The 15240-nt window shown below is 44.5% G+C and overlaps 1 protein-coding gene across 1 annotated transcript; it reads left to right on the top strand.

Moving 5' to 3' along the window:
• The first annotated feature begins 544 nt into the window (after positions 1 to 544).
• LEUTX (leucine twenty homeobox) lies at positions 545 to 1792 on the top strand. Its single transcript, XM_059045650.1, has 2 exons — positions 545 to 613; positions 1385 to 1792. The coding sequence occupies exons 1-2, from the start codon at positions 545 to 547 to the stop codon at positions 1790 to 1792; spliced, it is 477 nt and encodes a 158-aa protein (XP_058901633.1).
• The last annotated feature ends 13448 nt before the right edge of the window (positions 1793 to 15240 follow it).

Raw genomic sequence — 15240 nt, 5'->3', positions numbered from 1 at the left:
TCTTTAGGTAGTTAAGTGTTTTCTTTGTAGTTACCATGAGGTTCATATATATAATATACTATGTATTTGACAGTCTCTTTCAAGTTGACAGTAACTTAATTTTGAACACATCCCAAACTTTATATTTTTAATTCCCCCTTCCACGTTTTATATTTTTGATGACACATTTTACATCTTTTTATTTTATGTATCTCTGGACTCAAAATTAATTTTGAATCAATTTTACTATTTGTGATTTATCCACTACCTTTATTATTGGATATATCTTTTTTTTTTTTTAACATCTTTATTTGAGTATAACTGTTTTACAATAGTGTGTTAGTTTCTCTTTTACAACAAAGTGAATCAGTTATACATATACATATGTTCCCATAACTCTTCCCTCTTTTGTCACCCTCCCTCCCACCCTCCCTATTGGATATATCTTTTATGAAAGATTTTTGTCTCTTCTTTTTTTACAGAAAAGCCAAATTCAGCTCACCGACTCCGCACTCAATTCAGCCGGGAACAGCTTGGAGCACTAAAAGATACATTTGAAAAGACCATGTACCCAAATTGGTTCATCATAAAAGAACTTTCTTCAAGTATTCATCTTGATGAGTCAATAATAAAGGTATGTCCCTGAGTCTTTCTCTATATAGCCAGATAGCACACCTAACCCACAGTTTCACACACATTTAGTCATCAGTATAATTCTGATCGCTTGAAAAATTGCTATGCACCAGAACAGATGTTAAGCATTTCATATATTTGTTCTAATGACCACCCCTTTTACTGAAGAACACTAAGGGTCACAGAGAGGAATTGTCTTCCAAGAATTATAAACACAAGAGCTAGAATTTGAACCCAGGCCTTTCTGACTCCAGGCCCACAACGCTAGATGTTATCCTTTGGTGATGGATCTCAGATACTCCCATTTGGGTCTGTTCCTGTTTATTTCTAGGTTCTCCTTAATCATGGCATTCACAATTATCTACATGCCTTGCGGCTAAGTACCCACAGAGTATTCAGGGCATAAGAACCCCTGAACGAATCCTGAAGGCACCCCAAGCTAGAATCCCTCTCCATATTCTCAGGCTTCAGAACCCTCTCTCTGAGAACCCAGAGTATCCACCAAGACAAAACCCACTTTCTTAAATATACCTCCTGTTCAAGGCTTAAAGTGTTCTGTCCTATTCTACCTATTGCTAGCCCAGTCCTACACTCCCGTTGCCCCCTGGATCCCAGGACAGAGAGGATAGAAAGAACTTTGCTCACTCAAATAAATATGAAGACATGTGAGAGTAACTTTCACACACCAAAGCAACCTGATTTCTGAGGTACATGACGATTCCGCTTTGGACACATCACCCCTTATTAACCTGCTCGTCTCTTCCCTTCCCAGACTTGGTATAAAAACCAGCGTGTCAAAAGGAGGAAGGAGGATCAAGCTCAGCGAAATCTGTCCCTACAAGACCCACAACAGGTCATTTCAGTGAAAGGGGAAGAGACGCCCTTACCTGGCCCTTCCGGAAACACTCATGCCATGAGTCCCAGCATTTCAGCTGCTTCCTACAATGAACTACATGAGCCTTCGTGTGTTGAGCAACACGAAGGGACTGTCGCCACTCCCCGCAGTTCATCCTGTGATTTTCTGCCTGATGATCTCCAGCAGATAACTTTCAGAGACTCTGATCCTCCTTGGGCCTCCACTCCTTACGACATGGACCAACTTATACAATTATACATCTTACCTGAGGATGACGACCCCAGCGGTCTGGATCAGTACCTCTTCCCAGCGTGCTCCAGCTGAGGGAGGACGGCAGGCGCTGATCTCCATAGTGATGGCAGACACATCCATGGGTCCTGAGAAAGTTCTGCGATCCAAATCTTGATCAACTGAGATACACTTCTAAACACCTTTAAGGGGTCCACTTCAGTCTAAACAGGTCACAGTCCAGGAATTCATTTTTTTTTTCTGAAAGAATAAATCCTTCTATCTTTCATCATTACCAGCAATTTCTGTCCTCTAAGTGCCTCCTTAACCAAATTTCAGTATAAAGGACAGTCATCGGGTGTCTTTGGAGAAATAGCAGAAACCAACTAGTTTCCTAGCTTGCCCCAGTGGAGCTATAGCTCCATCAATGCCATGTAAAAATACCTATTTCCCATGGACCATCTTAATCTCCTAAAAAAAAAAAAAAAAAAAAGCATTTAGGAGTGTAACATTAGCAACATAGTGGACTAGGTGGTCCCAGCACTTGTACCTGACAAAACCCAATGATGTAATAATTATCCACTGATGAGAATAGCTCTGGGAGAGCTCTGGAGTTCAGTTAAGAAGTGGCAGGGTAACAGGCGCATGGAAAGCTGCTCAACTGGCTGATCATCAGAGAAATGCAAATCAGAACCACAATGAGAGACCACCGCACACCTGTCAGAATGGCCATCACCTAAGAGAACACAAATAACAAATGTTGGCGAGGACGTGGAGAAAAGGGAACCTTCGTACGCTGTTGGCGGGAATGTACAGCCACAGTGGAAAAGAGTGCGGAGCATCGTTGAACATGGGTTATAGAGCAGATATTTTATAATAAGTATAAATGAAGTATAACCTTTAAAATTTGTGAATCAGGGCTTCCCTGGTGGTGCAGTGGTTGAGAATCCGCCTGCCGACGCAGGAGACAAGGGTTCGTGCCCCGGTCCGGGAAGATCCCACATGCCGCGGAGCAACTAAGCCCGTGAGCCATGGCCGCTAGGCCTGCGCGTCCGGAGCCTGTGCTCCGCAGCGGGAGAGGCCACAACAGTGAGAGGCCCGCGTACCGAAAAAAAAAAAAAAAAAAAAATTTGTGAATCACTGTATTGTACAACTGTAATTTGTATAATGTTATATATCAACTATACTTCAATATTTAAAACAGCAGCAGCAGCAGTAACTGTGGGGGGCACAGAAAAACCAAGAAGGTCCCCATGGGAAATGGAAGCATTTTACCTGTGTCACCACATCCTCCCATCCCACATATCTTGCTGCCATGAGCGATCCCTTTGGCTGTGACCTCGCAACTGGAGGAGAAAAGAAGAGCAGGAAGACCTTATCCACTATCACCAAGGAGTACCAAGCAGCCCTCGTGGCTGTCGGTGATACCCGCAGTTTTGCCGCTGAGGACTCCCTGCGTCTTCCCATATGCTAATCCCAGCTGATGGAGCTGTGCAGAGTCCACGCCTGAGCCCTCAAGAGCAGGAAGTGATGCTGCAACTTCGTCAAACACCAGCCCTCACCTACTGCGTGGACACGCACATCGCTGATGCTTAGGTGATGTCGGAGGACGTAATCCAGAGGATGTGACCTGTGAGACGGACCCAGCCAACGAGAGGCTCCTCACCCCGTCTTCTGTCCTTGGAATGTACATCCTGCCCACATTTCCCATAGTGGAAGCTTTTGCAAGAACACAGCCTTGAGAGAGTAAGGTGTTGCTGAGACCATCCGAAGTCAGCATGTGACTGAACCCAGTTAAGTCCTCTGTATAAACATTTTAAGATTTGTTGGGTGGGTGTGGGGATCTACTTGTCTGGTGTCCACCCAAGACAAACCTTTTAACTAAGTTTCTTTGCTCATTAAACTTGTCACCCACCAATCTAGCGTGATCTACGTCTTTCTCCAGTCTCTCTTTGCCCTCTCTGAGTATGGGAACCAGTTTATGAATCATCAGGTGGTTATCAAGAAATGGGATGGGGCTTCCCTGGTGGCGCAGTGGTTGAGAGCCCGCCTGCCGATGCAGGGGACGCGGGTTCGTGCCCCGGTCCGGGAGGATCCCACATGCCGCGGAGCGGCTGGGCCCGTGAGCCATGGCCGCTGAGCCTGCGCGTCCGGAGCCCGTGCTCCGCAGCGGGAGAGGCCACGACAGTGAGAGGCCCGCGTACCACAAAACAAAGAGAAAAGAAAAAAAAAGGAGATGAATAAAATGGAAATTGGGACTTCCCTGGTGGCACAGTGGTTAAGAATCCGTCTGCCGATGCAGGGGACATGGGTTCGAGCCCTGGTCCGGGAAGATCCCACATGCCGCGGAGCAACTAAGCCCGTGCGCCACAACTACTGAGCCTGCGCTCTAGAGCCCGTGCCCCGCAACAAGAGAAGCCATCTTCATGAGAGGCCTGCGCACGACAACAAAGAGTAGCCCCCGCTCGCTGCAACTAAAAAGAAAGCCCGCGTGCAGCAACGAAGACCCAATGCAGCCAAAAATAAATAAATAAATTTATTTATTTTTTAAAAAAAGAATAAACTTAACCAAACAGGTAAAACACATGAACACTGAAATTTATAAAAAATTGATAAAAATTAGAGAAGTCATAGTTAGATGGAAAGAACCAGCATTCGTGGATTGGAAGAATTAATATTGTCAAAATGTTTATACTTCCCAAAGTGATACCCTCCAGAAGTCACCTCGTGAACACGGGGAAAAGCACCTTTATGGCTCTCGTCACAGGAAATGCCAAGGGTTTTAGGAGCTCTGCGTCAGGAGCAGAGACCAAGACGATATATATATTTCTTATTATAAATAACAATATCACAATTTGAGTGCCCAAGTGCCTGGAAAAGAGTACAGAAGTTCAGACAAATCAGAGAATTGCAGAACAGGAATTATGGGTGATAAGGAGAAATTTTGAAGGAGATGCAGAGGAAGAGAGAGTTACAATCTTGGTTCTTCCGTGTACAATGTGTCCCATCTTCCACTTCCAAAATCAGCTATAAATTGAGTTAGGCTCCCCCAACCTAAAGTTTGAGAGACACACTGAATTTGATCAGGACGACAGTGAGCAAAAGTGCATTGAAACGTCTATGCACGAGAGGAGTGGATGAAGAGAGGGAGAGAAGAAAAGACGGGAGAATTAGAATGGAGATAGGACCCCCATGAGAATGGGGGCTGGGTAGAAGGAGGGACTGAAATACATGAATGAAAGGGGGAAAGACAGTCATGAGGGGTGGCAGGACTGTTGGGTATAAAAGACAGAATAGAAGGAGCTGGATTTATCGAGAAGTGATAGCATATCAGTGGGAAGGGTCAACACTGACTCAGACTTGGATGTTTGAAGTGAAGACAATACACCTGGACCAGCTCCAGGTGACAACAATGTCCTGAGTGTGTTCGCAAGGCAGGCTGGGAAAGGAGGTCATTTACCTGAGTTGAGTGGCTGGAGAGATACACTCATCACCCACCTGAATTCAACTCACTTAGCGGTATGGGGAAAGCCTGTGATGCAGGGGGGAACAGTGCACCACGTAAAGGTATAGGGAAAGCGGTATTTTGCATAAAGATGGGGAGGAAACCTAGAATGCACAACAGGTGGAGGGAGAACTTTTAAACCAGCTCCCATTTCAGAGGTAAGAGGAGTGAGAAAGGGAGAGATTCTCCTTGAGAAGGTTTCAAGGGAGAGAGGCGCGGCTGTTTCAGGGTAAAGACAGATTTTATACTTGTGTATCTCTCTCTGATGGTGCTTTTTAAACTCAGATGTACCTTTAAGTTCCCTGGGAATCTGTCTAAACTGCAGATATTGATTTCTTGGGTACGGTGATTCCGTTGGCCTGAGATTCTGCATTTATAACAAGTTCCAAGGTAATGCAGATGCTGCTGGCCCACAGACCACACTTTGAGCAGCTAGGCTCTGCGGTACATTTTCATAGTGGTTTTCAAACTTTCCATGTATTTCTGTGAGTTACAAATGGTTCTTTTTTGTTTTTTCAGGCTCTGAGTTTCCTGAGGCCAGTGTTTTCTTTGAAGCTGAACCCAGAGGCCAAGCAGCAAGATGAGGCAGGTACTCCATAATCTTGCAAATGATTACATTTAAAAAGATGATTATTTAATTTTGTATGTATGACTTATACTGCATACGTAGTCTCGTGTGTACAGAACTTTATGCGTTGTAATTGTTACCGGACCAAACTTGGGTCCACTCGCCCAAGGTGCAGCAAAGCCAATCTCTTGACACTGGGTTGTGGTGAAGCAAAGTACAGTGTTTGCTGCAAGGCGAATGCTTAAAAGACCTGGATTTTCTGATGGCTTTTAGAGGAGAGTTTTTAAAGACGGCATGAGGGAGAGAGATGCAGGCTCCCTGATCAGCTCACGGACATTCTTCTGATTCATTGGTAACAGGGTGGTATTTCAGGAGTTAACATCATCAACCTTCTCGTTCCAGCCAGTGTGAGGTCTGTGTGCTTGTGGTGGGCGTGCAGTTAACGCCTTCCACCTGGTGGGGTTTTAGTATCTGCAAAACAACTCATGCATATGGCTCAGGATACCTTCTGTAGCCCTTTAAGAGGAACTAAAGGTCCTTGACTTTGTTTTATGGGTGTTAACTATTATTATTTTGTCTTGCTTGCCTGTTTTTGTTTCTGCATTTTCTCACTTCTCTGATGAAATTTGCTCTTTGGACTGGGGGAAGACCTAGGAGACTAAAGCTTTTCTGCAAACAGGAGGCAGGGAAACTGGGGTGGGGGGTCTGTGCCTGGGGGTATCCTGCATGTTCCTGCTCAGTTTCGTAATTAATGTCTTGTTCCTGGTCCCACCTCATGAACTCAGACACACGGCACCCCCTCTTCAGTTCTGGGTATCTCCCACCTACGGGTGAGGCAGTGGGTGGTGACTAGCCTTGTCCAAGTAGGATCACCTGAAGTGGATCTGCTGCTCCCTCTTTCATTGAATCTTATTACCTGTTATTTGAATGCTTTCTGCTAAAGTTGGTTCATAATTGATGAATTTGATGAATTCAATCGGGAAATGGACAAAGAAAATTGCTAAATTGATCTAAGAACTCTCAGGTTGTCTGGGGAAGGAAATAGTTCTGGGAAGGGCACAGAGTATGGTCTAGGGGGAAAGAATGGGATATGTTAATTATAAAAAGGCAGACCTCAGAATTTCAGTTTCTGATTGGCATGTGAGGTGCTTGGAAGTTGCCAGTCAATCCTAACAAAAAGTGAAAAGATGAACATATTGAAAAACCAAACAACTCTTCCTGAATATATGAGAGAGGGGGAGGGACTTCCCAGGTGGCGCAGTGGTTAAGAATCTGCCTGCCAGTGCAGGGGACACAGGTTTGAGCCCTGGTCCGGGAAGATCCCACATGCCGTGGAGCAACTAAGCCAGTGCGCCGCAACTACTGAGCCTGCGCTCTAGAGCCCGTGCTCGGCAACAAGAGAAGCCATCTTAATGAGAGGCTTGCGCACGACAGCAAAGAGTAGCCCCCGCTCGCTGCAACTAAAAAGAAAGCCCGCGTGCAGCAACGAAGACCCAATGCAGCCAAAAATAAATAAATAAATAAATTTATTTATTTTTTAAAAAAAGAATAAACTTAACCAAACAGGTAAAACACATGAACACTGAAATTTATAAAAAATTGATAAAAATTAGAGAAGTCATAGTTAAATGGAAAGAACCAGCATTCATGGATTGGAAGAATTAATATTGTCAAAATGTTTATACTTCCCAAAGTGATACCCTCCAGAAGTCACCTCGTGAACACGGGGAAAAGCACCTTTATGGCTCTCGTCACAGGAAATGCCAAGGGTTTTAGGAGCTCTGCGTCAGGAGCAGAGACCAAGACGATATATATATTTCTTATTATAAATAACAATATCACAATTTGAGTGCCCAAGTGCCTGGAAAAGAGTACAGAAGTTCAGACAAATCAGAGAATTGCAGAACAGGAATTATGGGTGATAAGGAGAAATGTTGAAGGAGATGCAGAGGAAGAGAGAGTTACAATCTTGGTTCTTCCGTGTACAATGTGTCCCATCTTCCACTTCCAAAATCAGCTATAAATTGAGTTAGGCTCCCCCAACCTAAAGTTTGAGAGACACACTGAATTTGATCAGGACGACAGTGAGCAAAAGTGCATTGAAACGTCTATGCACGAGAGGAGTGGATGAAGAGAGGGAGAGAAGAAAAGACGGGAGAATTAGAATGGAGATATGACCCCCACGAGAATGGGGGCTGGGTAGAAGGAGGGACTGAAATACATGAATGAAAGGGGGAAAGACAGTCATGAGGGGTGGCAGGACTGTTGGGTATAAAAGACAGAATAGAAGGAGCTGGATTTATCGAGAAGTGATAGCATATCAGTGGGAAGGGTCAACACTGACTCAGACGTGGATGTTTGAAGTGAAGACAATACACCTGGACCAGCTCCAGGTGACAACAATGTCCTGAGTGTGTTCGCAAGGCAGGCTGGGAAAGGAGGTCATTTACCTGAGTTGAGTGGCTGGAGAGATAAACTCATCACCCACCTGAATTCAACTCACTTAGCGGTATGGGGAAAGCCTGTGATGCAGGGGGGAACAGTGCACCACGTAAAGGTATAGGGAAAGCAGTATTTTGCATAAAGATGGGGAGGAAACCTAGAATGCACAACAGGTGGAGGGAGAACTTTTAACCCAGCTCCCATTTCAGAGGTAAGAGGAGTGAGAAAGGGGGAGATTTCTCCTTGAGAAGGTTTCAAGGGAGAGAGGCGCGGCTGTTTCAGGGTAAAGACAGATTTTATACTTGTGTATCTCTCTCTGATGGTGCTTTTTAAACTCAGATGTACCTTTAAGTTCCCTGGGAATCTGTCTAAACTGCATATATTGATTTCTTGGGTATGGTGATTGCGTTGGCCTGAGATTCTGCATTTATAACAAGTTCCGAGGGAATGCAGATGCTGCTGGCCCACAGACCACACTTTGAGCAGCTAGGCTCTGCGGTACATTTTCATAGTGGTTTTCAAACTTTCCATGTATTTCTGTGAGTTACAAACGGTTCTTTTTTATGTTTTCAGGCTCTGAGTTTCCTGAGGCCAGTGTTTTCTTTGAAGCTGAACCCAGAGGCCAAGCAGCAAGATGAGGCAGGTACTCCATAATCTTGCAAATGATTACATTTAAAAAGATGATTATTTAATTTTGTATGTATGACTTATACTGCATACGTAGTCTCGTGTGTACAGAACTTTATGCGTTGTAATTGTTACCGGACCAAACTTGGGTCCACTCGCCCAAGGTGCAGCAAAGCCAATCTCTTGACACTGGGTTGTGGTGAAGCAAAGTACAGTGTTTGCTGCAAGGCGAATGCTTAAAAGACCTGGATTTTCTGATGGCTTTTAGAGGAGAGTTTTTAAAGACGGCATGAGGGAGAGAGATGCAGGCTCCCTGATCAGCTCACGGACATTCTTCTGATTCATTGGTAACAGGGTGGTATTTCAGGAGTTAACATCATCAACCTTCTCGTTCCAGCCAGTGTGAGTGAGGTCTGTGTGCTTGTGGTGGGCGTGCAGTTAACGCCTTCCACCTGGTGGGGTTTTAGTATCTGCAAAACAACTCATGCATATGGCTCAGGATACCTTCTGTAGCCCTTTAAGAGGAACTAAAGGTCCTTGACTTTGTTTTATGGGTGTTAACTATTATTATTTTGTCTTGCTTGCCTGTTTTTGTTTCTGCATTTTCTCACTTCTCTGATGAAATTTGCTCTTTGGACTGGGGGAAGACCTAGGAGACTAAAGCTTTTCTGCAAACAGGAGGCAGGGAAACTGGGGTGGGGGGGTCTGTGCCTGGGGGTATCCTGCATGTTCCTGCTCAGTTTCGTAATTAATGTCTTGCTCCTGGTCCCACCTCATGAACTCAGACACACGGCACCCCCTCTTCAGTTCTGGGTATCTCCCACCTACGGGTGAGGCAGTGGGTGGTGACTAGCCTTGTCCAAGTAGGATCACCTGAAGTGGATCTGCTGCTCCCTCTTTCATTGAATCTTATTACCTGTTATTTGAATGCTTTCTGCTAAAGTTGGTTCATAATTGATGAATTTGATGAATTCAATCGGGAAATGGACAAAGAAAATTGCTAAATTGATCTAAGAACTCTCAGGTTGTCTGGGGAAGGAAATAGTTCTGGGAAGGACACAGAGTATGGTCTAGGGGGAAAGAATGGGATATGTTAATTATAAAAAGGCAGACCTCAGAATTTCAGTTTCTGATTGGCATGTGAGGTGCTTGGAAGTTGCCAGTCAATCCTAACAAAAAGTGAAAAGATGAACATATTGAAAAACCAAACAACTCTTCCTGAATATATGAGAGAGGGGGAGGGACTTCCCAGGTGGTGCAGTGGTTAAGAATCTGCCTGCCAGTGCAGGGGACACAGGTTCGAGCCCTGGTCCGGGAAGATCCCACATGCCATAGAGCACCTAAGTCCATGCACTGCAACTACTGAGCCTGTGCTCTAGAGCCCATGAGCCATAACTACTGAAGCCCGTGGGCCTAGAGCCCGTGCATCACAAGAGAAGCCACCGCAATGAGAAGCCCACGCACCTCAACGTAGAGCAGCCCCCACTCACCGCAACTAGAGAAAGCCCACGTGCAGCAGCGAAGACCCAACACAGCCAAAAATAAATTTAAAAAATAAAATTAATTAATTAAAAAAATTAAAAATACCTTTAAAAATAATGTAAAAATAAAAACAAAAAGGAATAGAGGGGAGGACATAGGGCATACTGCTCCTCCCAAGATTGGAGAGACAGGCAAATACATGAAGTCTTTGCTTGCTGGAACAGAGACTAGGGGAAACTACCATGGGAACCAGTACCAGGGTAGGAAAACCTAAATTATAGCCGACAAACTGGTAGAGGACAAGTTGCACAATCTGGGAGTTAACTCCAGGGGGGACCCAGCCATAAAGGGGCTGCTATATAGTATTGTGGAATTTACCTCGAGGAGTTTGACCAGGTTCCCACATTAAATGTGGAGGAAAACCCCCTTGTGCTTCTAGCACGGGGAAGAGTAAAGAACCTTTTTTTTTTTCGGCCATGCCAAGCAACATCTTAGTTCCCCAGCCAGGGATCAGGGATCGAACCTGGCTCTGGCTGTGAAAAGCGCCAAGTCCTAACCACTGGACTGCCAGGGAATCCACCCCCCCCTTTTTTTTAGCTGTGCTGCACAGCTTGTGGGATCTCAGTTTCCTGACCAGGGATTGAACCTGGGCTATGGCAGTAACCATTAGGCAACTAGGGAACTCCTGGAACTGTTTTGAAATATGCTAGAGCACTTTGTTCTTAACAAGGCCTGCCCTCAGGGCAACCTAACTAGCCAGAGCCTAACCTGCTAGGGTATATTATCGGAGTCTCACTAACCTGCAGGAAGAGAATATCCAACTTCAGCTTGAGCCGCATGGGAGAAGGGAAATGCCTACTCCAGCGCTCTCTAGCCATCCTGTCCAACCTAAGGGCGGGTGGAATCTGAGAAATAGTTGTGAAGTTTATAGTCCAGAAATCATAGAGTCACTAAAAGACAGACCTAATCATAGGACTATAGAATATTTCTCCTCCCCCCACCGCAGCTACCACATTCCTCCCTCAGTTTTTTTTTTTTTTTTTTTTTGCGGTACGCGGGCCTCTCACTGTTGTGGCCTCTCCCGCTGCGGAGCACAGGCTCCAGACGCGCAGGCTCAGCGGCCATGGCTCACGGGCCCAGCCGCTCCGCGGCACGTGGGATCTTCCCGGACCGGGTCACGAACCCTTGTCCCTTGCATTGGCAGGAGGATTCTTAACCACTGCGCCACCAGAGAAGTCCTTGATGCAATTTTAAATGGGACTTTAAAAAACTTTATTTTCTCATATTTCATTATTAGTGTAAAGGAATACAACAGATTTCTGTATATTAATCATGTATCCTGCAATCTTGCTGAATTCATTTATTACTTCTAATGGTTTTTTGGGTGGAGACTTCAGGGGTTTTCTATATAAAGTATCATGTCATCTGCAAATAGTGACAGTTTTACCTCTTTCCTTCCAAACTGGATACATTTTATTTCTTTTTCTTGTCTGATTTGCTGTGGCTGGGACTTCCAATACTATGTTAAATAGAAGTGATTAAAATGGGCATCCTTGTCTTGTTCCTGAATTTACTGGAAAGGCTTTCGGCTTTTCACCACTGAGTATTATGTTGGCTGTGGGTTTATCATAAATAGCTTTTTTAAAAAAAAATTGTACTTAAAAATTAAAAAAAAATTTTTTTTGGGCTGCGTTGGGTCTTTGCTGCTGCATGCTGGCTTTCTCTAGTTGTGGTGAGTGGGGGCTACTCTTCATTACAGTGCACAGGCTTCTCCTTGCAGTGGCTTCTCTTGTTGCAGAGCAAGGGCTCTAGGTGCATGGGCTTCAGTAGCTGTGGCTCACGGGCTCTAGAGCACAGGCTCAGTAGTTGTGGCGCGTGGGCTTACTCGCTTCTCCTCATGTGAGATCTTCCTGGACCAGGGCTTGAACCCGTGTCCCCTGCATTGGCAGGAGGATTCTTAATCACTGTGCCACCAGGGAAGTCCCATTATATAGCTTTTATTATGTTGAGATATGTTCCCTCTACACCCACTTTTATGAGAGTTTTTTTTTTATTATAAATGAATGTTGAATTTTGTTAAATGCTTTTTCTGAGTCTATTGAGATAATCATGTGATTTTTCTTTCCTTTAAAATGTGGTGTATCACAGTGATTGACTTGTGTTTTTTGAACCATACTTGTGACCCTGGAATGAATCCAGCTTGATCATGGTGTAGTTTCCTTTTTATGTACTGTCTAATTCAGTTTGCTAATACATTGTTGAGAATTTTTGCATCTATATTCATCAAAGATATTACTCTGTAATTTCCTTTTTGTTGTAGAGTCTTTGGTTTTGGTATCAGGGTAATGGTGGCTTGTAGAATGAATTTGGGGGAGTTCCCTCCTTTTCAATTTTTTGGAATAGTTTGAGAAGGATAGTTATATGTTTATGTTTTTATGTTTGGTAGAATTCCCCAGTGAGGCTATCTGGTCCTAGACTTTTGTTTGCTGGGAGTTTTTTTTTTTTTTTAAATTAGATTCTATTTCACTTCTAGAGATTGGTCTGTTCAAATTATCTGTTCCAAAAAAAAATTATCTGTTCCTTCTTGATTCAGTCTTGGCAGGCTGTATGTTTCTAGAAACTTGTCCATTTCTTCTAATTTGTCCAATTTGTTGGCATACAACTTCATAGTATTCTCTTATGCCTTTTTTATCTCTGTGGTATCAGTTCTTATTTCTCCTCTTTCATTTCTTATTTTATTTGGGTCCTTTCTTATTCTTGGTGAGCCTGGCTAAAGGTCTATCAATTTTGTTTATCTTTTCAGAAAAACCATCCCTTGGTTTCAGTGATCTCTCTATTATTTTAATCTCTATTTTATTTTCTCTCTGACTTTTTTTATTTCCTTCTGCTGACTTTGGGCTTTGTTCTTTTCTAATTATTTTAGGTCGTAGGTTATGTTGTTTGAGTTTTTTTCTTGTTTCTTGAGGAAGGCCTATCTCACTCTGAACTTACCTCTTACAATTGCTTTTGTTGCATCCCATAGATTTAGAAAAATTGTGTTTTCATTTTCATTTGTTGTGAGGTATTTTCTGATTTCCTCTTTGATTTCATTGTTGATCCATTGTTTTTTTAGTACAATGGTGTTTAGTCTCCACATGCTTAGTCTCCACATGTTTGTTCTTTTCCTGTTTTGATTTCTGTAGTTGATTTCTAGTTTCATACTATCGTGGTCAGAAAAAAATGCTTGATATAATTCCTATCCTGTTAAATTTGTTGAGGCTTGTTTTGTGACCTAGTATGTGGTCTATCTTGGAGAATGTTCCATATGTACTTGAAAAGAATGTTCTTTTTTGGATGTAGTGTCCTGTAGATATCAATTAAGTCCAACTGGCATATTGTGTCATTTAAGACCTCTGTTGCCTTATAGATTTTCTTTCTGGATGATCTTTCCATTTATGTCAGTGGGGTGTTAAGTCTCCTACTATTATGTTATTGTATTATTGTCAATTTCTCCCTTTATATCTGTTTGTATTTGCTTTACATATTTAGGTGCTCCTGTATTGGGCATGTATATGTTAATGTGTGTAATATCCTCTTACGGTATTGATCCCTGTATCATTATATCTTTGTCTTTCATTGCAGCCTTTGTCTTAAGGTCTATTTTGTTTGATATAAGAATTGCCACCCTTGCTTTCTTGTCATTTCCATTTGCATGGAATATCTTTTTTCCTTCCTCTCACTTTCAGTCTCTGTGTGTCTTTTGCCCTGAAGTGGTCTCTTGTAGGTAGCAAGTTTTTTAAAAAAAATCCAGTCAGCCACCCTACATTTTTTGATAGGAGCAGGTAGCCCATTTAAAGTAATTATTTTTTTCAATCAAGCTTTTAATGAAAAGATCACAAAATAACAATTTCTCATCACTGTACACTGCACACTTCTGAATGGAGAGATCAGTGAACTGCTTTACTGTGACACTTGAGAGCTACATACCTGCAGCTCTGACCTGAGTTTATCCAAACTCTTGAGGGAAGTGAACTCAGTGTGATGACTGACAGTAGCAGTGGCCAGTACAGGAGTGCGATGGTGGTCCCCCCCTTCCTGAGAAGGGCACATAGCAGGACATGATCCCTCTTCCAGTTCCCATTAAACAAAACAGCTATAACACCATCCCTCCCCCTCCCGCTCAAGGTATTTGTGAACGGGTCAGTGCCCGACCTGAGGTCCCCCAATGGGGGAGGGGGGAAGCAAGTGATGGATGGGGGGGATAGAGAGGTTCCCCTCAGCACCTGGCCCCATGGGGCCCCACCAAGTGGAGGCTGGGGAGCCCTGGGGATCCTCCCTGCCCTGAGTGAGGTCTGTTGTGCAGCATATCTGAGGTCAATAAATTACAGCAATAAATAGCAAGGTGGGGTAGGGGTCCCCGGTAGAAGATTAAAGTGGGGTGACAAGCCTGGGGTGGGGTGGTCCTAGGCAGAGGGTCCCGGGCAGCCTCAATTCCCACAGCGCATACCCACCCCCTGATTTGGAATGTCAAACTGAGGCTCTGGTCAGGCCCCGCTCCACCACCCCCTCCTGGAATCGGGTTCACATGTTCAATGATGTCCACCCTGGCTCTGGGGAAGAGTGAGGGCCTTGGTCCCTGCACGGGGCTGGCAGGGCTGGGATCCCTGATCTGTTCTGAGGCCTGGCGCCTCTGCTTTTGCCCCCCGCCCCCCCAAGCCAAGGGGACGGGACGGATGCGGCCACCTCTGTCCTGAACCCTGCCCTCCCGCCTGCCCAGGCCTCACCCCGACTCAGGACGGCCGCAGGGAGGGTGGCTGGGGTCCGCCTCCCCAGCCAACCCGCCCCGATCGCACTCCTGCACACGGCCAGTCCAGTGAATACTGATGGGTGGGGCTGGGGGGGAGGCCAGGGACAGCCCAGGGCCCCCAGCTGGTGACCAAC

Source organism: Kogia breviceps, chromosome 18 (assembly GCF_026419965.1).
Source record: "Kogia breviceps isolate mKogBre1 chromosome 18, mKogBre1 haplotype 1, whole genome shotgun sequence".
In the NCBI taxonomy this organism is placed as follows: Eukaryota; Metazoa; Chordata; class Mammalia; order Artiodactyla; family Physeteridae; genus Kogia; species Kogia breviceps.
This window is presented reverse-complemented; position numbering and strand designations above follow the sequence as displayed.